This window comes from Aquarana catesbeiana, linkage group LG08 (assembly GCF_042186555.1).
Source record: "Aquarana catesbeiana isolate 2022-GZ linkage group LG08, ASM4218655v1, whole genome shotgun sequence".
NCBI classification, from domain to species: domain Eukaryota; kingdom Metazoa; phylum Chordata; class Amphibia; order Anura; family Ranidae; genus Aquarana; species Aquarana catesbeiana.
This window is the reverse complement of record NC_133331.1, coordinates 285,231,645-285,256,412: the sequence shown is the minus strand read 5'-3', so window position 1 is coordinate 285,256,412 and position 24,768 is coordinate 285,231,645. Positions and strand designations below refer to the sequence as shown.

The window sequence follows — 24,768 nt, the reverse complement described above, 5'->3', positions numbered from 1 at the left end:
TCCTAACCATTGTAAAGAGATTTAACTATATTAAACTCCTCCTAGGAGGACAAGTGAAGGGTGGCTAATTCTCCATCATGACGTCCTTATTGAGATCCTTGTGTCCCTTTCTTTATACTCCCACTCCTCCATGGAGAAATAGACAGTGACATCCTGACACCTTATAGGAACCTGACACACACAATGATACAGTCACCATCCAGACACAGATCTCTGGTCTGTAAATTGGATATTATGAAATGTCCCATAATTCCCGACACAGTTTACCTCTCCAGTCAACAACTTCTATTGGTACTATTGCGGCCATTGTTTGTCATGGATTGAGGTGTGGCAATGTGATGGGGTTCAGTGTCCTTCTACATCCTCCTGACACATCTAACCTAACGTCTATGAAAAGAATCCAGGAAGTATGATTTTTCATTTTGACATGACATAATTGTGGATTATGAGGAATCCTAAGATTCTAAATGTCCTTAGAGGCCAGTTTCAAAAAAGCAGCTGCATTGTGATTGGAGCCAGGTGGGGGATACAGAGCTGACTTCTTTCTTTCGCTGGTGCCGTTCGTTTTCTGGGAGGTCCTTGTGGATGCTTGGTGGTCCGCTCTGGATGTCCTCCTTCACACCCTGGGAGGGGGCTACATATTAGCTCCATCCAGTAGGATATTAGTTGGTCCATTGGACCCTCTATGTATGTGTACCTAATCATTGTAAGTATTTGAAATGGCCTTAGCTGTGCATAATGTCTTCATATACATACTTTATATTTATAAACAATTACTATTTATGCAGTGATGTGTATGGGTTGTTAAATACAGTAAAACCTTGAATTGCAAGCATAATTTGTTCCGGAAACGTGCTTGTAATCCAAATGCACTCGTACTGTATATCAAATTTACACATAAGAAATAATGGAAACTCAGATGATTCGTTCCACAACCATTTATTCATATAAAAATGATTACAGCAATACAAAATACAGTATAAAGTAAAAATAATAATAAGACAAATTAACCTGCACTTTGCCTTTGAAAAGAATCGTGGCTGGTGTGGGGGAGATGAGAAAGAAGCGAGGAGGAGGTGGAGGAGGGTTTTTGTGTAGGACGTCTATCACTAATTTTAACAAGTAATCTATCCAATGACACTTGCTTTTGTCGCCTTTTGAGGATTTGGCGGAAATGTGACATTGCATTGTCGTTAAACAGATTTATCGTTTGCACTGCTACATCCTTATTCGGGTGGTACTTTTCGACAAAACTTTGCACTGTTTCCCACATTTTACACACCTCCTTAATCTCATTTGAAGTGAGGGATTCCTGTGCCCTTTTATCCTCCTCTTCAGAGGAGAACTCCTCTTTAACCTCTTGCTGTTGATCGCGATGCAGATCCATCAGTTCGTCGGTGGTCAGCTCCTGGCCATATTGCTCCACCAGTTCTTGAATGTCGTCCTCATTCACCTCCAGTCCCATAGTCTTTCCCAAGGACACAATTTCATCGACAACTGGCAGCTCCTGTTCCTGATCAAACCCGTTAAAGTCATGTCCAAGAACACAATCAGACCACAGATTTCCCCAAGCAGAATTGAGGGTTCTCTTGCTGACCCCATTCCAGGCGTTATCGATGAGGTTAAGGCAGTTTACGATGTTGAAATGATTTTTCCAAAACTCTCGGAGGCTAAGGTCTGTTCCTGCGGTAACCTCGAAGCATAGCTGAAATAGTGCTTTGGTGTAAAGCTTTTTAAAGTTGGAAATGACCTGCTGATCTATGGGCTGGAGTAAGTGAGTGGTATTGGGGGGAAGGAACTTGACCTTTATGAACTTGAATTCCTCCAGTAAGTCGTCCTGAAGGCCTGGGGGATGAGCAGGAGCATTATCCATTAGCAGCAAAGCTTTGAGTGGCAGATTATTTTCCAAAAGATAATTCTTCACTGTAGGACCGAAGACCTCATTGATCCACTCAATGAACAAGATACGAGTGACCCAAGCCTTGCTGTTGGACCTCCACATAACATTTAACTGGCTCTTCTGCACCTTGTATTTCTTGAAGGCTCGTGGATTCTCGGAATGATACACGAGCAGGGGCTTGATTTTGAAATCCCCGCTTGCATTAGCACAGAACAAGAGGGTGAGACGGTCTTTCATGGGCTTGTGACCAGGCATTGCATTCTCTTCTGCTGTAATGTAGGTCCTCTTTGGCATCTTTTTCCAAAAAAGCCCCGTCTCGTTGCAGTTAAAAACTTGCTGCGGCAGGTAACAATCGAAAACCATGAGCTTTTGGAACTCCGCGGCGAACGCCTCAGCTGCCTTAGCGTCAGAACTCGCAGCCTCTCCGTGCTTCACAACACTGTGGATGCCACTTCTCCTCTTAAAGTTATCAAACCATCCCCTGCTCGCCTTGAAGCCGTCTTCGTTTTCTTGCGATGTACATGGCAGTTTACTCACAAGGTCCCCATACAAGGCCTTTGCCTTCTCGCAGATTATGTTCTCGGACACATTATCACCTGCTCGTTTCTTCTCATTTATCCAGATGAGAAGCAACTTTTCGACATCTTCCAGAACACGTGGCCTTTGCTTTGATACTCGCGTGACTCCTTTTGCTGCATCTAGCCCCCTTATTTCTTCTTTCCTCTTTAATATCGTGCAAATCGTCGACGTAGACTTGTTATAAAATCTTGCGATGTCGGCCACTCGCATACCTCGTTCATGCTTCTCAATGATTTTCTTTTTAACTTCCACTGTAATCATCTCCTTCTTCTTACCGCCTTCCTTTTCCACCTTTTTTTTCTTACTCGGGGCCATTATTGGTGATGCACGCCGACGATCCTGCAGCGAGAAAGAGAGAGAAGAACCATCGGCTCAGTTGTGACTTGTATAAGGAAGCGCAAAAGATGATATTAATAATAGAAATACTTCTGTGGTGAAAAAAATGTCAATAGGGACACATAGCACACAACAGCTGTCTATATAGACAGTCCTCCGCGCCACCGGCTCTCACCGCTGTCAGTCTGCAATCATGACCGGGAAGACTACTCTGAAGCAGAGCGATCTGAAAGCGAGACTTAAAGCACTCGTGGAGCACAGCGTGGAAGGGAGGATGTCCATGGCGGTGCAGAGGACGGTCTATGTGGACAGCTTTACCCCGGATGCCTGCATACTTAGATGTGCCTGTTTTAATCATCAACCATGTAAATTGCTAAATGTTGTACCCTCATTAAATGTAACCATATTGCTACACCTAGAGGCACAAAAAACACAGGTTATTGGCGCACTCCAGCTTGGGTTGTTTCTGTTAAAAAGTCCTAATCAGGTGGTGATGTCACCACCAATACATTGTCCATAGGTCAACAATAGATCCCCCCCCCTGTGAGCAACAATAGATCCCCCCTTCTGAGCAACAATCGATCCCCAACCCTATGAGCAACAATAGATCCCCCCTTCCGAGCAACAATAGAACCCCCCTTCCGAGCAACAATAGATCCCCCCGTCCAAGCAACAATAGATCCCCCCGTCCGAGCAACAATAGATCCCCCTCTTCCGAGCAACAATAGATCCCCCTTCCGAGCAACAATAGATCCCCCTTCCGAGCAACAATAGATCCCCCTTCCGAGCAACAATAGATCCCCCTTCCGAGCAACAATAGACCCCCCCTTCCGAGCAACAAAAGATTCCCCTCCGAGCAACAATAGATCCCCCTTCTGAGCAACAATAGATCCCCCTTTCCGAGCAATAATAGACCCCCCTTCCGGACAACAATAAATCCCCCCTTCCGAGCAACGATAGATCCCCCCTTCCGAGCAACAATAGATCCCCCCTTCCGAGCAACAATAGATCCCCCCTTCCGAGCAACAATAGATCCCCAACCTTCCGAGCAACAATAGATCCCCCCTTCCGAGCAACAATAGATCCCCAACCTTCCGAGCAACAATAGATCCCCCTTTCCAAGCAACAAAATATCCCCCCTTCCGAGCAACTATAGACCCCCTTCCGAGCAACAATAGATCCCCAACCTTCCGAGCAACAATAGACCCCCTTCCGAGCAACAATAGATTCCCAACCTTCCGAGCAACAATAGATCCCCCCTTCTGAGCAACAATAGATCCCCCTTCTGAGCAATAACAATAGATCCCCCCTTCCGAGCAACAACAATAGATCCCCCCCTTCCGAGCAACAATAGACCCCCCCTTCCGAGCAACAATAGACCCCCCCCCCTTCCGAGCAACAATAGACCTCCCCCCTTCAGAGCAACAACAATAGATCCCCCAGCAGCTAGCATCATTGAACCCTCCAGCACACCTCACTACCCCTTGCCATTGCATACATTCAGTGCTGGAGATGTCGGAACTGCGTCCCCCCCACCCCGCGTTACCGCTGACAAAAAGCCCCGGCTATTCCTATATAATAACTACAGTACAAGGGCCATTAATACTGTAATAATAAAATATTATAACAACTACAAAAGTAAATAATAAATATGCACTGGTGGTATAATATGATGAATAGACAGACAAATAATAATAATATAAAACAAATAAAATATTAACAAGATAGCCATATTGAAAAAAAAAAAGTAATAATAAATGACTAAAGTATAATAAGGCAGGCATAAAATATTTGTAGATTGTGACAGACTAAAGCAGGGTTTCTCAACCTTTTAATCACGAAGGAACCCCCTCCAAATAACGTTCCAGTCTCAGGGAACCCCCGCTAAAAATGACTATATCTACAACTCCTGATACATTGGTGCGATGGTCAATGGGAAGAACGATCCTTACAGATCGCTAAAAAGATCAGTGGTGTCAGTGGGAACTTATCTGAGAGGCAGAAATTGCTCATGGCTCAGGGAACCTCTAGCAAACTCTGGAGGAACCCTAAGGTTCCATGGAACACTGGTTGAGAAACCCTGGACTAAAGTATGTAACATCATTACCTGCTCCGATATATAGCATAATCCCCCCTCTTTACTTCCTCCTGTTTCCCCTTTGACCCCCGCACTGCTGCTGTTCAGGAATCACTTCCTGTTTGTGCGTTCCAGAGACAGGAAGTCATGTGTTCTATCCATTATCAGCTTCCGGGTGAAAGGTGAACTGGGACGGAGTACAGAAGACATCAATGTTACTGGCAGCAGGTAACTATTTAATTGTATGTACTGTATTTATTGTATGTATCCTACTGAATTCTAATTTAAAGAATAACATTTAATATAATATAACAATATATATTTACCATATATTAATTATTTTGTATATATATATATATCGGTTATAGTATAATATATATAGATTGTAGCCTATGATAGAACATGCCAGGACTGTTGGGGGCTCAGAAAGTCCTTCATTAGGAAAAACAGGACAAGGATGGGGAAGAGCGGAGCAGTACGATATTGTAGATCGCCATCATCTGGTTATTATAATACGGGAAGTGGAGAGGGCCATTATATGTGTTCCTTATGACGTAGGAGTGTACCCCAGAGTCCAGTCATTATAATACCACCAGGAGGTTCACAAAGGGACTCTGATTTGGTGACCATAGTCCTCAGACTAGGGTTGGCACCTCATCCCTTTAAACCTGAACATATATGAATTACACAGGTTCTGAGGCTGATTAAGGTGGTAAATAAACTCACTTGGTGCAGATAAGGCACCAAGTGAGTTTAATTACCACCTTAATCAGCCACAGAACCTGTGTAATTCATATATGTTCAGGTTTAAAGGGATGAGGTGGCAACCCTACCTCAGACCCAGGTGAGCAATTCGTAAAGTGCATACCGGAACAATATATCTGCTTATGTAAAATGTCTGCCATATCAACAACTATCGTTTTCTTTGTTTTCATGGACCCCAACTTCTGAATAGAAAGAAATACCACGAAGATCACATGACAGCCTTAGCGATGATGGAGAAGGGCAAGGGTCACCTGCATGAGACACTATTAAACCTCACCCTGGAGATCATCTACCTGCTGACTGGAGAGGTGAGGAGGATACTGGGAGGTCACATGACATCACTCTTATCTCTATTAATAAAACACAGACCTGACTGGAGAGGTGAGGAGGATTCTGGGAGGTCACATGACATCACTCTTATCTCCAATAATAAAACACAGAGCTGACTGGAGAGGTGAGGAGGATTCTGGGAGGTCACATGACATCACTCCTATCTCTATTAATAAAACACAGACCTGACCAGAGAGGTGAGGAGGATTCTGGGAGGTCACATGACATGACTCTTATCTCCAATAATAAAACACAGAGCTGACTGGAGAGGTGAGGAGGATTCTGGGAGGTCACATGACATCACTCCTATCTCTATTAATAAAACACAGACCTGACCAGAGAGGTGAGGAGGATTCTGGGAGGTCACATGACATCACTCTTATCTCCAATAATAAAACACAGAGCTGACCAGAGAGGTGAGGAGGATTATTGGAGATCACATGACATCGCTCTTATCTCTATTATTAAAACACAGACCTGGCCGGAGAGGTGAGGAGGATTCTGGGAGATCACATGGCATCATTTTTACTGTATTTATACAGAGTTATCCAACACTGACATGTGGGGACCGTTTGACCATCAAGGTACTTCCATCTCATTCCCTGACACTGAGAAATAACAAGCAGAAGATTCTAGAGGTGACCAAAAGGATGACTACACTGCTGACAGGAGAGGTGAGGTGTGCCGGGAATTCTGGGACATTATCCAGTAACAGACAAGGGATGTGTCTGGATGGTGACTGTATCATTGTGTGTGTCAGGTTCCTATAAGGTGTCAGGATGTCACTGTCTATTTCTCCATGGAGGAGTGGGAGTATTTAGAAGGACACAAGGATCTCTACAAGGACGTCATGATGGAGAATCAGCCGCCCCTCACATCACCGGGTAAGAGGAGACTTAGGAGAGAAAGTGGGGGCAGTATGGAGGGTCAACCTAGATCCCCCCATCATCTGATAAACACATAGAAACAATGTATTCAGTCAGTGTGTGTGTTTCCTACAGATGGATCCAGTAATGGGAACCCACCAGAGAGATGTCCCCGTCCTCTGTATTCCTGGGATTCCACACAGGAAGATCACACCATCCCTCACCATCATCAGGTAGATGGGACTGAGGAACCTCAACAAATATTAAAATGGCTCCACACCTAAAATTCTAAATACTATAATGCTATGTGTTTTGTTTTTTTGTTTTTTTTTTTGTTTTTTAGACTAAAGGTGTGATTGCTATTAAAATTGAAGTTATGGATGAAGAAGAAGAAAATACATTGTATGATCAACAACATGCCAGGAAGGAGGAGAAGGAAGGTTTGAGTGCAGTAAAGGTGGAGGAGGAGGAGGAAGAAATTGCAACCAAGGCCCACACAGGTATATTAGAAACATTCAATACAGGAAAAGTGATGGAGAGGAGAGTTGGCCTTTTCGTAAATGTAACTCTAGTTCTAGGGATTTTGGAACTGGAGTTGGTTGGTCAGGATAAGTTTGAGGTCCAGAAAACATGTGGGTCCAGTGATGATAGCAAATGGGGGGATAATTTTGTGTTTTTAGGCAAAAAAAGATGTTGATGGAAAAAAATTAAGGATTCAAAAACATATTTTTGTAATATATATATTTTATTTTTGGCAGACAGAGATAACTTGAAAGGAATCCAAAGGAAACATGGGGATTGTAGTACAGGAGGTACTACAGAAGAACCTTCTCAAAATGGTCAGCCTGTCTACCAGAATGTTCAGGAACCCAAAATACCTTTTAAATGTTCTGACTGTGGGAAATATTTTTTGAAACGTTCAGAGTTTATCAAGCACGAAAGAGTCCACACTGGAGAGAAACCTTTTCGTTGTCTGGAGTGCGGGAAATGTTACACCAATCGGTCGGTTCTCATCAAACACCAGAAACTCCACACGGGAGAAAAGCCGTTCTCCTGCACGGATTGTGGCAAACGTTTCACCCAGAAGGCCCATCTCGTTCGCCACCAGATGCTCCACACCGGCGAGAAGCCTCTTACGTGTCCAGACTGCGGGAAAAGATTCTCACGTAAGTCGAATCTGATCGACCATCAAAGAATTCACACGGGAGAAAAGCCTTTCCCTTGTCCTGAGTGCAATAAAAGTTTCACCCAGAAGTCCATCCTGTTCCGTCACCAAAAGACTCATCGCGGTGAGAAGATTGTCATCTGCTCGGAGTGTGGGAAATATTTCACCAATAAGGCCTTTGTGATACACCAGCGCATTCACCGAGGGGAGAAACCATTTCCGTGTTATCAGTGTGGCCATTGTTTTACCCAGAAATCCGATCTTCTGGCACATCAAAGACATCACTCAGGAGAACACACTGGATTTTCTTGATGGCAAATTATTTTTTGAACTACTAGATAACATTTCTAACATTAATAAGGATGTGGAAATTGTAAAAATAGTGTAAAGGCAGCTAACGTATAAGCAAATCATTTGCTTGTACATCGACGACACTAAGCTGTACGTGAAGTAAACCTCCATTAATATATAGAAAATATATATGAATGTTATCATTAATGACCTTCCACCTTCACTTCTATTAAATTTCATCCTGACAGGTGCGATTCATTTAGTTACGAATCAAAATTTGGATGAAATTTGCATGATTCGGAGATTCGGATGTATCCGGGGGGAAAACAGCATTTGAGGCAATCGATGGGGCTTTGACCGTGGGGGGGAACTACCTTCAGGTGCCTCTGCCGTGCTGCTATTATTTATTGGTCTATCCGTATGACAATGATTGACTCCTCCTGAGGAAGCGGTCCAGACCGCGAAACATGTAGAGGACCATGTCAAGATCTACTACATTCGGAATCCCCAGTACTTATTGGGGATTATGGATCCTTTGAGTTCAGTAATAATGATGCACGGCTGTAACCACTGATTTTACATAGGGTTTGAACTTATATGTTTGTTTTTTTTAAAAATGTCTCTCCACAAATAAATTATTATATTTTTTAATGCTTTTGAATCATTATCAAATCTTTGGGTACCGAGATAGTCCCTTTTTTTCCTACTTTTGCCAAGGGCATGTTTGGGGCAGCCCCAGGCTTCTCTCCTTTCCGAATCACAATAGTAACAAATTTCAATTTATCTGAACTAATTTATAACAAAAATTACTAATACATTCGTATTAATTTGTTTAATTCGGATAATCATGGATGTGATAGTTTTGGCCTTTTGTTAATGTTTGAAGCATCCGAAATATCGTAACGTCATAATGAACAATCCGAACTGATTTGGATCCATTCGTTTTTATTTATGTGAGTGTAGCGTGAATATCCTAATAAGATTGTGATGGACTCACCCGGGACAGAGGCTTTTGGAGGGGACTGAATGCTGGCCTCTTGCCTACTGATTATGGGCCCTGTATTTTGGGGGAATGGTGCTCTTTGTGAACTGTATGCCTGGGGACCCTTGAGGTGGTGTTACTTTGGTTTCAGGTCCATGTTCAGCAACCAAACGAGTCTTGTCTTGTTTGTTGTTATCAGCGGTTGGAATATCTGATGTCTATATTCAGACTGGGAGGTAGCGGTATATGATGAAAGCACTCAAGTGGAGTGTGGGACGTTTCGTTACAAAGATTATATTTGTATCTGGGTTGAACTTGAGAGACTATTCAGTACATGCAGGGCCCAGCAAAGTCAGTTGGGAATGGGTAAATGAATTCAACTGAATAACATTACGAATGAATACGTATTAATTCGGATTCGGATGGGAGTGGCGTGGTAGTCTTGGATAATCAGCCAATTCTTTTTCTAAAAAAAATGCCCTACATATGAAATGGAAACATATTGCAATAAATACAGTAAGGAATAAAAGTAAAATAAGATGATTCCTATATATCGTGTTTGGGTTGGATGGAGGTGGACCCATCAGAATCCCTGAATCATAACATAACGAATGAATCCAAAATTAACTTTGTTCTATTCGTTACTTTCAGATGCAGTCGATATCGCCAAATCAGCTAAAAATTTAGTGGTAAAAAGATTAGTTACACCCAAGCACATAAAATCCCCGCCCTCCAAAAAAAATTGTAAGGCCCTCCCACCCCCACATTTACGCACGTACTGTCCCAAAATAACAAAAACGTTCTGAAAAGGAATCATTCTAACAACTATATATTGTAGTGAGTAAGATGAAACAAAATTTTGGATCATGCACATCTCTAATGTAATGTCATCAAATTTCATTGGATATTTATAACAATGCTGTAAATAGGAAGACTGCTTTTCTAAACTAGGCTCTGTTCCTGGATATCCGGGAGATACAGCAGAAAACTTGAACATTATTGTACTGTATAGAATATTTATACAACACTACAAGAGTACAAAAACCTCTGAAAAAAAAAAGTTTTAACGTGTTTTGCCTCTTGTTTTCTCACTTTATATCTCTGGGCTCGATCACTACTATTTTTGCTTACAGCTCAAAATCAATACAAATAAATAGGATTTTGGTACTCACTGTAAAAAGCCTTTTCTTGTAGTTTATTGAGGGGCCCAGGAATTCAGATACTGTTGCATTATGCTGCCACCTACCGGAGGACTGGACACAGGCAAACCAAAAAAAGTTTGGGTCAGACTAAGAATAACCCCTTTCCTACCCAGCATGCCTCAGTTTGTAAAAAGCAGTACTAAGTGCATACAACATAAACTTATAGTGGTTGTAAAGGCTGAAGGTTTTCTTTTTTTTTCCAATCTCTACTTGCAACCGGGACCTATTCGATCATGTGACTGATGTGACAGCTAATCGCATGATCAGAAATCCCACCTCCCGGCATCAGAAACCTTTTAAAGGCCTGGGAGGCGCCAGCGTTAAGGGGTAAAGAAAGAAAATGGTTTACAATTACTTTAACCCAAAAAGGGTGGACCCTGTGTTCCTTAATGAACTCCAAGAAAAGGATTTTTTACCAAATTCAAATTTTCTTGCTCATCTTTTGGGCGGCACAGGAACTTAGATACTGTTGGGACATCCAAATGCCATCCATCTGAGAGGTGGGCAAAACAGCAACAAGCACTAACAAGCCCAAAGGAACTGCGGACAACCTGCAGCCCCGAAGCCACCCAAGGAAATAATTCCTGAATCTGAACCAGATAAGGCCAAGGCATTTACCAGATGGGGCAGCCACCAACATGATCAGAGGGGGTAGAGCCTGGAGAATCAACCTGATGCTCAAGACCAGGGTAGAAACATCATTGCCACGGCAGAATGACTCCACACTGAAGGAAACACTAAAAATGTGTAGTGCTACCCCTGTATGGTCCACTGGTAACAGATGGATCTTCTATAATAGTACAGAGGCTATCAGTCACCCAAGCACCAGTCCATACACTCCGACTCAATTGAATCAGTCTAGGGGATGTCTTTTTGTAATTTATTGCATTAAGAACTTTAACAGCGGAGGGGGGGTTAGGGCATGGGATACTTCTAAATGATTAGCACTCAGTGATTAGAGGACAATTTTCTCCTTGAGTAATTGTGGATGTTCAACAGTCTAATGACTCACAGCTGGGGACCATAAGGCAAGTCCCTTTGGCATCTGGTTACCTTGCACTGATACACAACTGCTGGTACCCAGTGCAATCTCCAGAACACTGCACAGTCACGGGGATCAGTTCAGGATCTTTACCTACAAGTCCCCAGGACAGCTGCCACCTTTCAGTTTCCTCTTCCTACACGTTCCAGTGAGTGAGACAGTTCCTCACTGGACCAGATCCCGTGTGGTGAGGTTCTGTAATCAGCTTCTAGCATAGTCCATCCAGGCCCTCAGCCCTATCACCGCTGAGGCCTCTAGAATGGCGGTTCAGTCCATGGGCTGCCTGAGGGCATCAGCCCCTCCAGCTTTGGAACCCTCCTGGGGAGAAAGAACCCAGCTTTCCAGGGCTTCAGACTACTTACCTTCTGGACACTCCTCTCCAGGGATTGGCTGGAACCTGATAAATATTCAGGCTAGTTATTTTGAATCTCCCACCCTAAGCTCTAGAAGCTTCTTCCAGAGGAGGTAGGAAGCAATTAAACTCCCAGCCTGTGAAACCCTGAACAGAGCAGGACAAATAATCACTGCTCCCTTGACTGCAAAAGGAGCCAAAACTAAATTAACCTAGAATCCTACTCTATGAGGGTGCTACAAATGAATTAGTGAAACCCCATTAGCCAACACCCATCGAAACAGGTGGAACAACAACAATTTCCCAAGTAGAAAAAAATGACACGCAACCTGATGTGGTCAACAGAAAAAGTCCCAAGAGGAACCTAGGACAAAGCATGTCCAGGTGAGAAAGACCAGCCAGTTTACATAGGAAAGCCCAAGGCCTTCCACCCCTAACCCTTATGATCAAGGGAATGAAAACTCTGTCACTAGCCAGACATCCAATCCCACTAAGTGAGACAGAGTATTTTTCGGCAGCAGTACATGATGTGAAGTAACTGCAACTGCTACAGAATTCAAGGGCTTGATCCCACAAAGTCAGTGTGACTGAAGGGTAGGGTGCATGGGAGTCAGTCATCTCCACAAGGGCAGGCAAAAATTAAGATTAGACCTTAGCTCCCAGACTGTTAAGATAGGAATCACAAGAACAAACTGAGGATGAAGTTGATGCACCATCTCTGACGTTTCAATGTGTCACTTGGGCCTTGCATAACGATCCTGTTAAGCCTTCCCAACCTTTACCACCAGCCATGGATATAAGAAACTCCTGATTCCCCCAGATCCAGCACAGGGTCAACAGCCTTGGAGCAAGGGACATGAATCTTAGCAAAAATGCTAAGAGCATTCACCCAATTAAGGGTAGAACAAATTAAGGCATCCGGAGGACCTTCCTCAAAAGGCTGTTGATTAGCCAAAGCAGGAGGACCTACCCCCAAGTAGGCAGGTCTCATTAAGTCCTCTGGCTGAACCCTAGGGTTTTTCTGCCTGCTGATATTCAAGGAGATCCAGGGTCCTCCAGCCATGATTTCCACATGCCAGATAGGATCTAATGCCGTGTACACCCGAGCGGACTTCTCGTCCGCCTGAACTCCGAAGGACTTTTCAACGGAGTTGCGACGGAGTTCCAACGAAACGGACTTGCCTACACACGATCACCCCAAAGTCTGATCGTTTCAAACGTGATGATGTACGACCAGACTAGAATAAGGAAGTTCATAGCCAGTAGCCAATAGCTCCCCTTGCGTCCTTTTTTGTCCGTCGGACTAGCATACAGACGAACAAATTTTTTGATCGGACTCGAGTCCGTCGGAAAGATTTGAAACATGTTCTATTTCTAGGTCCGTCGGAATTTTCGACAGAAAAGGTCCGATGAAGGTCCGATGAAGCCCACACACGATCGGAATGTCCGATGGAATCGTTCCGTCTGACCTTTTCTGCCGGACAGTCCGCTTGTGTGTACGTGGCATATTATACACCTAAGTGTGCAAGTTTCTCCGCTTAGGGCTGAGGCTACTAGTTAGGAAGAGGCAGCTCCCAAGGCAATGTCCTTAGGGGAGAAAGTATGAGCAAAGCTAAAACTCTCAGCATTGTCCAGCACAGGGACCAGACAACCTCCCCTGTCACAGGGAGGACTCCTGCTACTTCCTAGAGGAGAAAGCTCAGCTAAACCTAGATGGTGACCACCCAAAATAGGATCTCTTGATGTTGAGGGGATTTGTTTAGAGCAGTGGTCTCCAAACCGTGGCCCAGGGACCAGATGTGGCCCTTTGCTTGCCTTTATCCGACCCTTGGGGCACCATACCTCCCACTGATACGAGAGACTATTGCTCCCACTGACACCAACAATGGGGCATAATTCCTGCCACTGATGCCAAAAATGGGGCGCTATTCCTCCCCCTAACATCAAAGGTGGGGCACTTTACTGCCACTGACACTAAGACAATTTCTACACCACTTGGCCACAGTCTTGCCCCCCTAAAGTTTGAAGGACAGTAAACTGGCCCTTTGTTTAGAAAGTTTAGAGACCCCTGTTTAAGAAGAACCAGATGGTAGCCCCTGGGATGGAGGTTCTATACCAAGTGACATACACTAGATACAGAAATAAGAAACTATACCAGTGGCCTGTAGAGGCTGAAAGATCATGCCAGGGACTACCTGGTCCACAGAGAAATGCCTTTTGATATGCCCAGAATACAAAACCCAAGACAAAGGGGGGGGGGGCTGAAATTGGCTGGAAGGAATTCTCTCTCTATCTGGTTACAAGGTCTCAAAGGGTATACAAAATGTGGACCTTTTCAGCAAGGGCCTAAACTTACCATCCTCTCCCAGCAGTGACAGGTTGGCTACAAACGCTGAAACCTGGTGAAGCCTGACCTGCCTGAATCTTGCAGGTGTTAGGCCGGTTGAGAAGGAAGGCTCTGGCTACATGGATCAATAAATATTACCCTCTTCACAGGAGATTGTCTAAACTTACCACAATGTAGATGCCATGAAAGGAAACTAGGCTGGACTCAAGATCCAGTGCTAACAAAAGCAGCAGGTATGCCCTGGAGAAACTGAAGATCCAGGTCCTTATCCAGGAAAGGGACAGTCAGAGCTAGTTGTGGTCAACCTTGTAGGTCAAGGAGTCCCACTGACGACTAAAATGTACTGGAGATTTTAGCCAACTAAATACAACTAAAACTAAAACAATTGCAGATGACTTAAATGGGACTAAATCTAAAATGGCATTTTAGTTAAAAGACTAGGACTAGAAGTAAATCGAAATTTGCTGCCAAAATTAACAATGGCGACGAAACGAAAATCCTCAATCAACGAATGCATTCGAAATGAAACATGTCTAAATATAGTAAGCAATATAATACTTGTAGATTGTGACAACAAGACTAAAGTATGTAATATGAGGTTATATTAACCACTTCGCGCAAATCGCCGTACCTGTACGTCGGTACTTTGACGCTAACTACCATTGTTATGGCAGCAGCTAGCTGCTATAACCACCGTATTTCCAGGAACGGCGTGTGTTTCTCTTTAAAATATAAGCTGTGTCTGCGGCGGATTCACCGTAAGATCACTTTTATCGGTGGCGGGAGAGGGCCCCCTTCCCTCCCGCCATGCTCCGATCGTCTTCGTCACTTACCAGAGCCTTCGGTAGCAGCAGAGATGCTGCTCCCCTCACTGCCTGGATTACTGTTGTCTTACTATTTAATTTAAATAAGTGTATTTTTGTATTTTTTTCCCAAAAAAAGTGCGCTTGTAAGACTGCTGCATAAATACGGTGTGACAGAAAGTATTGCAACGACTGCCATTTTATTCTTCAGGGTGTTAGAAAAAATATATATGTTTGGAGGTTCTAAGTAATTTTCTAGCAAAAAAAAAACTAATTTTAAATTTGAGTTAAAGTTTGAAAAATAGACCTGGTCCTTAAGTGGTTAAACAAATAATTGCGTGCTACAATGATAGCAACGCCCCCCTCCCCCCTTGCTTCTTCCTGATTCCCCACCCCGACCCAGAATTTCCTTTCTGAGCGTCTCAGGAGTCACTTCCTGTTTGTGCGTTCCAGAGACAGGAAGTCACGTGTTTTAACCATTATCAGCTTCTGGGTTAAAGGTGAACTGGGACGGAGTAAAGAAGACATCAATGTTACTGGCAGCAGGTAACTATTTTATTGTATGTATTGTATTGTATTTTTTGAATGTTTTCTATTGAATTTCAAATTAATGAAGCACATTTAACATAATATGACAATTTATATTTATCATATATTAAATATATATAGATGTATGTGTTATAGTATGTATTTGTAAATGTAGATTGTAGTCTGTGATAGAACGTGCCAGGACTGTTGGGGGCTCAGAAAGTTCTTCGTTATAAAATAGAATAAGGATTGAGGGGACCAGCTTAGTCTGGTATTGTAGATCACCGTCATCTGGTCATTATAATATGGGAAGTTGAGAGGACCATGTTCCTTATGACATAGGAGATGGGAATGGACCACAGAATCCAGTCATTATAATACCATCAAGGGGTTCACAAAGGAACTCCGATTTGGTGACCATAGTCCTCAGACACAGATAAGCCTGTCAGAAAGTGCAGACAAGAACAATGTCTCTGCAGTACCAACAACTGTCATTTGTTATATTTCCATGGCACTCAACTTCCGAATAGAAAAAATACCACGAAGAGCACATGACAGCCTCAGCGATGATGGATAATGTCAAGGTTCATCTGCATGAGATGCTATTAAACCTCACCCTGGAGATCATCTACCTGCTGACCGGAGAGGTGAGGAGAAATCTGGGAGGTCACATGACATCACTCTTATCTCTATTAATAAAACACAGACCTGACCAGAGAGGTGAGGAGGATTCTGGGAGGTCACATGACATCACTCTTATCTGTATTAATAAAACACTGACCTGAATGGAGAGGTGAGAAGGATTCTGGGAGGTCACATGACATCACTCTTATCTCTATTAATAAAACACTGACCTGAATGGAGAGGTGAGGAGGATTCTGGGAGGTCACATGACATCACTCTTATCTCTATTAAAAAAACACAGACCTGACCGGAGAGGTGAGGAGGATTCTGGGAGGTCACATGACATCACTCTTATCTCTATTAATAAAACACAGACCTGACTGGAGGGTTCTGGGAATGTCACATAACATTTTTTTTTTGTATTTATACAGAATTATCCACCAGTGATATCAGGTGACCATGTGGCCATCAAGGTACTTCCACCTCACTCCCTGATACCTGAGCAGAAGATTCTAGAAGTCACTAAGAAGATCACTGAGCTGCTGACAGGAGAGGTGAGCGGTGCCGGGAATTCTGGGACATTATCCAGTAACAGACAAGGGATGTGTCTGGATGGTGACTGTATCATTGTGTGTGTCAGGTTCCTATAAGGTGTCAGGATGTCACTGTCTATTTCTCCATGGAGGAGTGGGAGTATTTAGAAGGACACAAGGATCTCTACAAGGACATCATGATGGAGAATCAGCCGCCCCTCACATCACCAGGTAAGAGGAGACTTTATTGTAAAGGAGAGAGCAGTACGGAGGGTCCACCTAGATCCCCCATCATCTGATAAACACATAGAAACGATATACTCAGTCAGTGTGTGTGCTTTCTACAGATAGATCCAGTAATGGGAACCCACCAGAGAGATGTCCGCGTTCTCTCTATTCCAGGGAATCCTCACAGGAAGATCACACCATCCCTCACTTTGATCAGGTAGGTGGGACTGAGGGACCTCAACAAATACTAAAGTGTTTCCACACTGTATGATCTCTGAAGAAGCTAATTGGAGCCTTTAATTATATACTGTATTTTGTTTATTCATAGATTGAAAATACTATAATGTTATGTTTTTGCTTTTTTTTTTGGCTTAGGATAAAGATCTGATTACTATTAAAGTTGAATTTATCGACGAAGAGGAGCAAAATACATTGTATGATCAACAGCATGCTGAGAAGAAAAATAAGGAGGGCTTGAGTGCAATAAAAGTGGAGGAAGATGAAATTGCTATACAGGCCGACATAGGTAAACTAAATAGAACTAAATACAGGTAAAGTGATGGAGAGCAGATTTGGCATTCAGGAAAATATAGCTCCGGTTCTAGGGATACTGTATGTTTCACTGTATTACTGCATATCACTTTAGAGTACCGTTCTAGTTCAGTTTCAATGTGGGGGTCAAGGGGGCCTTAAATAGGGTCTGCCTGACCCAAGATGGCGGCTAGAGTCACTTGGATAGCTTCCCCAGTGACCCAGGAAACCATAGAGGAACCATATTCCTCTTGGCTTCCTCTCCCATTGCAGTGCCGTTGCAGAACAGCGCCACCTGCAGTGGAGAAAGTAGACTGCACCTGCCTACAGTCTTTGGAGTATAGAAAAATTATGGCTCCTGGAACCATAGCAAAAGGCTGGATTATTTATGCATCACAGCAAAAAGATGTTGATTGATGAAAATGAAGGATTCAAAAATGTACTTCTTTCTAGCCCATTGAGGGGCACTGGAATTCAGAGACTATTGGGTTATACTGCAACCTAAGATGGTGTTGAGACCCAGAACTTCCTTCTTCCTAAGGTATTTTCAGCCTTTCACCTCAATCAGGGCATCATTCCCTCACCCCTTTGTCTGGCTTCAGTTTATCAGAAGGAGATCTCGCTCTATGGTATGGATATGGTTTGGGATGTGGAAGATGACCTCACAGCCGCCACTTCCATTAGATGGACTCTTTCCTCATTTTTCATGGTCCCCATAAGCTTGAACTTGCCTCGAGTTCCATCTCTTTTTTTTGCCTTCATGCATTTCCTACATTAACCACTTCAATACCGGGCACTTTCACCTTATTCCTGCCCAGGCCAATTTTCAGCTTTGATCGCTGTTGCACTTTGAATGACAATTGCGCGGTCATGCAATGCTGTACCCAAACAAAATTTTTACCATTTTGTTGAGACAGAAAGAACTTTATTTCGGTGGTATTTAATCACCACTGTTTTTCTTATTCTTTGCTGAACAAATGAAAAAATACCGAAAATTTTGAAAAAAAAAAAGTTTTTCTTCTGTTATTAAATTTTGTAAATAAGTAAGTATTCTCCTTCATTGACGGGCACTGATGAGGCAGCACTGATGAGGTGGCACTGATATGCAGCACTGATGGGCATTGATAGGTGGCACTGATAATCAGCACTAATGGGCACTGATAGGTGGCATTGTTGGGCAGATTTTTATGGGCACTGATAGGCATCACTGATGTGCATAGAAGGGCGGCACTGATGGGCAATAATCGGCACTGATGAGGTAGCACTGATGAGGTGGCACTGATGAGGCATTGATATGCAGCACTGATGGGCACTGATAGGTGGCACTGATAATCAGCACTGATGGGCACTGATAGGTTGCACTGTTGGGCAGTCATTATGGGCACTGATAGGCGTCACTGATGTGCACAGAAGGACGGCACTGATGGGCAATAATCGGCACTGATGGGCAGCATTGATGGGCACCGATAGATGGTACTGATAGGCAGCACTTATGAGGAGGCACTGACAGGCATTACTGATGGGCACTGATTGGCATCGCTGAAGGGCACTAATTGGCATCACTGGTGGGCATCACAGTTGGGCACTAGTGGGCATCGCTGATCGGGCTGCACTGATAATCACTGCACTGATAATCAGTGCAGATCTCTCCCTTATCAGGAGAGCCACTTATTGGCTCTCCTCTACTCACGCCCTGTCAGCGTGACTAGAGGAAGGGCGATAACTGGCACTTCCTAGTAATGCTGTGATCAGCTGTGATTGGACACAGCTGATCACATGATAAAGAGCGAACATCATAGGCTCTTTACCATGATTAGAGATGCGGTGTGTTGGAGTGACACACTGCACCACCACTCGCCACGCTGTACTCCTTTTGGGGCACGTACGAGTGGCTTGTTCTACTGGATGTCATATGACTTCCAGTCAGAATGGGAGAGCACCTGCCCAGCTGTCATTGTGCTATAGGGAAGGTGTTAAGGTAAAAAACGTCTCACTAGTTATTGAGTCCCCCCTAGACACCTACCTGGCTCCTGCACTGATCCACTCGGCAGATAAAGAAGTGGAGAACACTGATGGGGGATTTCAGAAGAGCAGGTACAGGACCATTCAGTGCAATACCATTGCACAGAGCAGATAAATATAATATGTTTTTTGTTTTATTAATAAAAAAAATGCCTTTACAGCCACTATAAGGATTGAGTGCCTCTCTTTCCGGTCATTGTGCACTCTAGTAGATCTGTGGGAAATTCTTGGTCTTTTCAGCATCAAGCAACTGTTTCCTAGATTTGCAAGCCTGCCTTCTGGTCTTCTGTTTACATATTTTCCACATTTTATCAGGTGGATGTTCAGGCTTGATCTGATGTCAGTTTCAGACGTAAGTTCCTTCAGGCAGCACTTTGAGCTCTTAATGTATTGTTGCCATTGTCCAGCTTTTATTTGGACTGCTTTGGCTATCCCAAAAGCCTCTGAATTCCTATTCAACTCCCCGGAAGACATCATATGTGACGAAACGCATAGGGCGGAGCCGACGTCCATGACTTCATCACGCATCCCGAAAGCGGCCCATCTGAATTCCGGGACTGGCTGTTTAGTGGTGATAAATGTGCTATTGTTTTTATTTCTGTGAGTATTTTGATGATTTTAAATAATTTCTTGGAGTTCATTGAGGGACACAGATCCCACCTTCCCTGTGTTTATGGTCATAATTTTGGTATGTCTTTACCATAAAATGGAGGCATGCTCGAAGTAGGAGGGATTATACAGGATTGGGTTACAATTATTTGTTTGCCAGTGTCTGGTTCTCCTGTAGGCAGCAGTATAAAACGACAGTCTCTGAATTCCTGTGTGCTTCACATGGACTCCAAGAAATAGATTTTATGGTAAGTACAAAACTGATTATTTCTAAGATATATTTTATTTTTAGCAGACAGAGATAACAGAAAAATAACCCTGTGGAAACATGGAGACTGTAGTACAGAAAGTAAAGACATCATAAGGGATTTCCCTGGAGAAAATACTCTTACCCACAATATCGATCTAGGACTTCACAGTGTGCAGAGATCACCAGATCCCTCCATTCCAGAGGAATCTTCTGAAAATGGTCAATCTGTCCACCAGAATGTTCAGACAGCTAAAAAACGCTTTAAATGTCCTGACTGCGGGAAATGTTTTGTTAAACAATCAGAATTTATCAAGCATGAGAGAGTTCACACTGGAGAGAAACCATTTCGGTGTCTGGAGTGTGGGAAATGTTACACCAATCAGTCAGTTCTTGTGAAACACCAGAAACTCCATACGGGAGAAAAGCCTTTCTCCTGCTTGGATTGCGGCAAACGTTTCACCCAGAAGGCCCATGTACGTCGCCATCAGATGCTTCACACCGGCGAGAAGCCTCTTACATGTCCAGACTGCGGAAAAAGCTTCTCACGTAAGTCGAGTCTGATTGACCATCAAAGGACTCACACGGGAGAAAAGCCTTTCCCTTGTTCCGAGTGTGATAAAAGTTTCACCCAGAAGTCCAACCTGATCCGTCACCAAAGGACTCATCGAGATGAAAAGACAGTCATCTGTTCAGAGTGTGGGAAATATTTCACCCATAAGGCCTTTGTGATACACCAGAGCATTCACAGAGGGGAGGAGCCATTTCCTTGTTATCAGTGTGGTCAATGTTTTACCCAGAAATCCGATCTTCTGGCCCATCAAAGACGTCATGCAGGAGAACACACTGGACTTTCCTGACACCAAAAAAATGTTTTTGTGACTTTTTGGAAGCTGGAGATCTTCCTCCAGAGAGGGTTTTCCACTGAAACCTCATCCAATGAGACATTTTATAATTCCCAATGGTGGAAATAAAAATTCAACCAACATCAGAAAAGGAAAGAGGATAAAGAAATTCTACAAATACCGTAAAGGCACCTAATTTATTAGCAAACATTGTGTAGGTATATCGACGACACATTTCGTGACTAAAGATCATCCACCTACACAGCATTGCTGCACCCAATTTTGCTTTTTTTTAGATATTTATACCAGAACTGCAATGGGAGGACTTCATTTGTCTTTTATAAACTTGGTCCTGTTCCCAAATATCTGGGAGATACAGCAGAAAAAAAGAACACTGTGTTGTATTGTAGAATATTGTATGTACTGTATGTATAGAATATTTATATAGTGCCACATGTTTACACGAGCCTTGTAAAATTGTGTTCTGCCTATTGTTGTTTCTCTCTCTCTCTCTCTCTCTCTCTCTCTCTCTCTCTCTCTCCCTCTCTCTCTCTCTCTCTCTCTATATACTATATTACCAAACGTATTGGGACACCTGCCTTTACACGCACATGAACTTTAATGGCATATCAGTCTTAGTCCAAAAGGTTCAATATTGAGTTGGCCCACCCTTTGCAGCTATAACAGCTTCAACTCTTCTGGGAAAGCTGTTCACAAGGTTTAGGAGTGTGTCTATGGGAATGTTTGACCATTCTTCCAGAAGCGCATTTGTGAGGCCAAGCGCTGATGTTGAAGAAGAAGGCCTGGCTCGCAGTCACTGTTCTAATTCTATTCTGTTCGGGTTGAGGTCAGGACTCATCTGCACTATATTGGCAAAAGTATTGGGCCACCCCTCCAAATTATTTGCTGGAGGGGGGGTTATGGTGTGGGGTTGTTTTTCAGGGGTTGGGCTTGTCCCCTTAGTTCCAGTAAAGAGAACTCTTAAGGTATCGGCATACCAAGACATTTTGAACAATTTCATGCTCCCAAATTTGTGGGAACAGTTTGGGGATGGCCTCTTCCTGTTCGAACATGACTGCACACCAGTGCACAAAGCAAGGTCCAAAAAGACATGGATGAGCGAGCTTGGGGTGGAGGAACTTGACTGTCCTGCACAGAGTCCTGACCTCAACCCGATAGAACTCCTTTGGGATGAATTCGAGCGGAGACTGCAAGCCAGGCTTTCTCATCCAACATCAGTACCTGACCTCACAAATGTGCTTCTGGAAGAATGGTTAAACATTCCCATAGACACACTCCTAAACCTTGTGGACATCCTTCCCAGAAGAATTGAAGCTGTTATAGCTGCAAAGGGTGGGCCAACTCAATATTGAACCCTACAGGCTAAGATTGGGATGCCATTAAAGTTCATGTGTGTGTAAAGGCAGGTGTCCTAATACTTTTGGTAATATAGTGTATGTTGTTTGCGCAATAACAGCTATTTTTGCTAATGCCCCTGACTAGATACTTGTAGATAGCAATGATAAAAAAATGTTTTTCACTGGTTATTTAGGCTGAATTAAACATCTCAATCATTTTAGAATTAATTTGTATGGTTTACCACAATGTCTACACCATATATTTATTCATTTTGTATACAGTATACAACATGGGTCTCCAAGATTTCTAAACAGAGTGCCAATTTACTGTCTTTCAGACTTTGAGGGGGAAGGACTGTGGCCAGTGTTAGTAGAAAATGCCCTAGCATCAGTGGGAGTAATAATGCCCCATCATTAGTATTAGTAGGAGGAATAGTGCCCCATTGCTGGTGTTGGGGTGAAGGTATAGTGCCCCATCATTGGTATAAGTGGGAGGAATAGTGCCCCATTGTTGGTGTCAGTGTGAAGAATAGTGCCCCATATTGGTATTGGTGGGAGGAATAGTGCCCCATCATTGGTATAAGTGGGAGGAATAGTGCCCCATCGTTGGTATTAGTGGGAGGAATAGTGCCCCATCATTGGTATTAGTGGGAGGAATAGTGCTCCATCATTGGTATAAGTGTAAGGAATAGTGCCCCATCATTGGTATTAGTGGGAGGAACAGTGCCCCTTCATTGGTATTAGTGGGAGGAATAGTGTACCACCATTGGTATCAGTGGGAGAAATAGTGCCCCATCATTGGGATTAGTGGGAGAAATAGTGTCCCATTGTTGGTGTCAGTGGGAAGAATAGTGCCCCATATTCGTATTAGCAGGAGGAATAGTGCCCCATCATTGTTATCAGTGGGAAGAAAAGTGTCCCATCACTGATATTAGTGGGAGGAATAGTGCCCCATTATTGGTATTAGTGGGAGGAATAGTGCCCCATTGTTGGTGTTATTAGGATGAATAGTGTCCCATTATTGGTACTAGTGTGAGGAATAGTGCCCCATTGTTGGTGTCATTGGGAGGATAAGTGCCACATCATTGGTATCAGAGGGAGGAATAGTGCCACATCATTGGTATCAATGGTTCCAGGCCAAGTTCACTTGCAAGGTTGGGAGGGAAGGTGTTCCCCCACTTTTATAATTGAGGGATGTTTGTTAATTGTTGGAAGGTCCTAGGAAGTTTGACCTTCAGGCATTTAGATGCAAAAGGTGCTCCTTCAACATTACAGCTCTCCCTTCTGCTTCTTACTTCTACCTTCATGTGCCATCACACAGTCTAGCAGACCTACATCTGTCTCCTTGGGGTCTCCTGGCCCTGTATATCCATGCCCTAGCTTGGTCTTAATAGCTGCATCCCTACCTGTCCTTTGATTCTCTCTGTCTGAAAGGAGATCTGTTTTTTGGGAAATATAAGGCCAACAGTTTTGCATGGTATCCACTGCAGAAGACTTACCAGGAAGATGATCTCATAGTGGAGCACTTCAATAGAATAATGGATGGGAGTGGTACAATGAGTCCGGAAACGAGAATGGTGCCATCAATAGCTGAAACCCATAAGGTCTAAGAAAGTTGTTTTACCATCTTTCCCCTCTATACTTTGATATGTTTTAGCCAAACTAGAGCCCGGGAGTACACTGAGGGCAGTGGGAGTAAATGATGCCCCATCGTTAGTGTCGGTGGGAGTGAATTATGTCCCATCATTGGCGTCTGGAGGTTAAAATAAACCCCACCGATTGGTGTCAGTTGAAGGAAAATAAACCCCAAATCGTTGGTGTCAGCAGGAGCAAGAATATAAATTGGTATATTAAGTGGTTATTTACCTGGACGCACGCCCCCGCCTTGTTTTTATACCTCTGATGATGCCGCGACTTTACTGTGACTATCAAGCAGGAGATAACGTTTCACATTCCAGCAATTACCACCATGCTACCATTCTGCATAGTGCCACGTGTCCAGGATCCTGCGGGGTACAGGTACTGTGGAATCTTCTAGGACTGTGGATGGATTAGAACACCTGTCAGATTGTATTGCTGTCTGTGCCCTCATTAAGGAGACTCACCCTCTGTATTTGTCCTGTTTACCATTATCATTGAAAGTGAAAGTAAAAGAAAATCCCAAATTCTGGGTTGTCCCCAGAAAAGTGGAGAATTCTTTTAAAAG

General features: G+C 43.4%; 2 protein-coding genes across 2 annotated transcripts; both read left to right on the top strand.

Annotated features, from left to right (window-relative positions):
* Nucleotides 1-5,048: 5,048 nt before the first annotated feature.
* LOC141104630 (gastrula zinc finger protein XlCGF66.1-like) lies at nt 5,049-8,960 on the top strand. Its single transcript, XM_073594284.1, has 7 exons — nt 5,049-5,134; nt 5,852-5,965; nt 6,530-6,661; nt 6,748-6,871; nt 6,989-7,086; nt 7,197-7,353; nt 7,612-8,960. Exons 1-7 carry the CDS (start codon nt 5,105-5,107, stop codon nt 8,328-8,330), a joined length of 1,374 nt encoding a protein of 457 aa, XP_073450385.1. The 5' UTR covers nt 5,049-5,104; the 3' UTR covers nt 8,331-8,960.
* A 6,551-nt stretch (nt 8,961-15,511) lies between these two features.
* On the top strand, nt 15,512-21,827 carry LOC141104627 (oocyte zinc finger protein XlCOF8.4-like). The gene is made up of 7 exons (XM_073594280.1): nt 15,512-15,583; nt 16,096-16,212; nt 16,621-16,743; nt 16,830-16,953; nt 17,070-17,167; nt 17,326-17,476; nt 20,405-21,827. Exons 2-7 carry the CDS (start codon nt 16,117-16,119, stop codon nt 21,217-21,219), a joined length of 1,407 nt encoding a protein of 468 aa, XP_073450381.1. The 5' UTR covers nt 15,512-15,583; nt 16,096-16,116; the 3' UTR covers nt 21,220-21,827.
* The last annotated feature ends 2,941 nt before the right edge of the window (nt 21,828-24,768 follow it).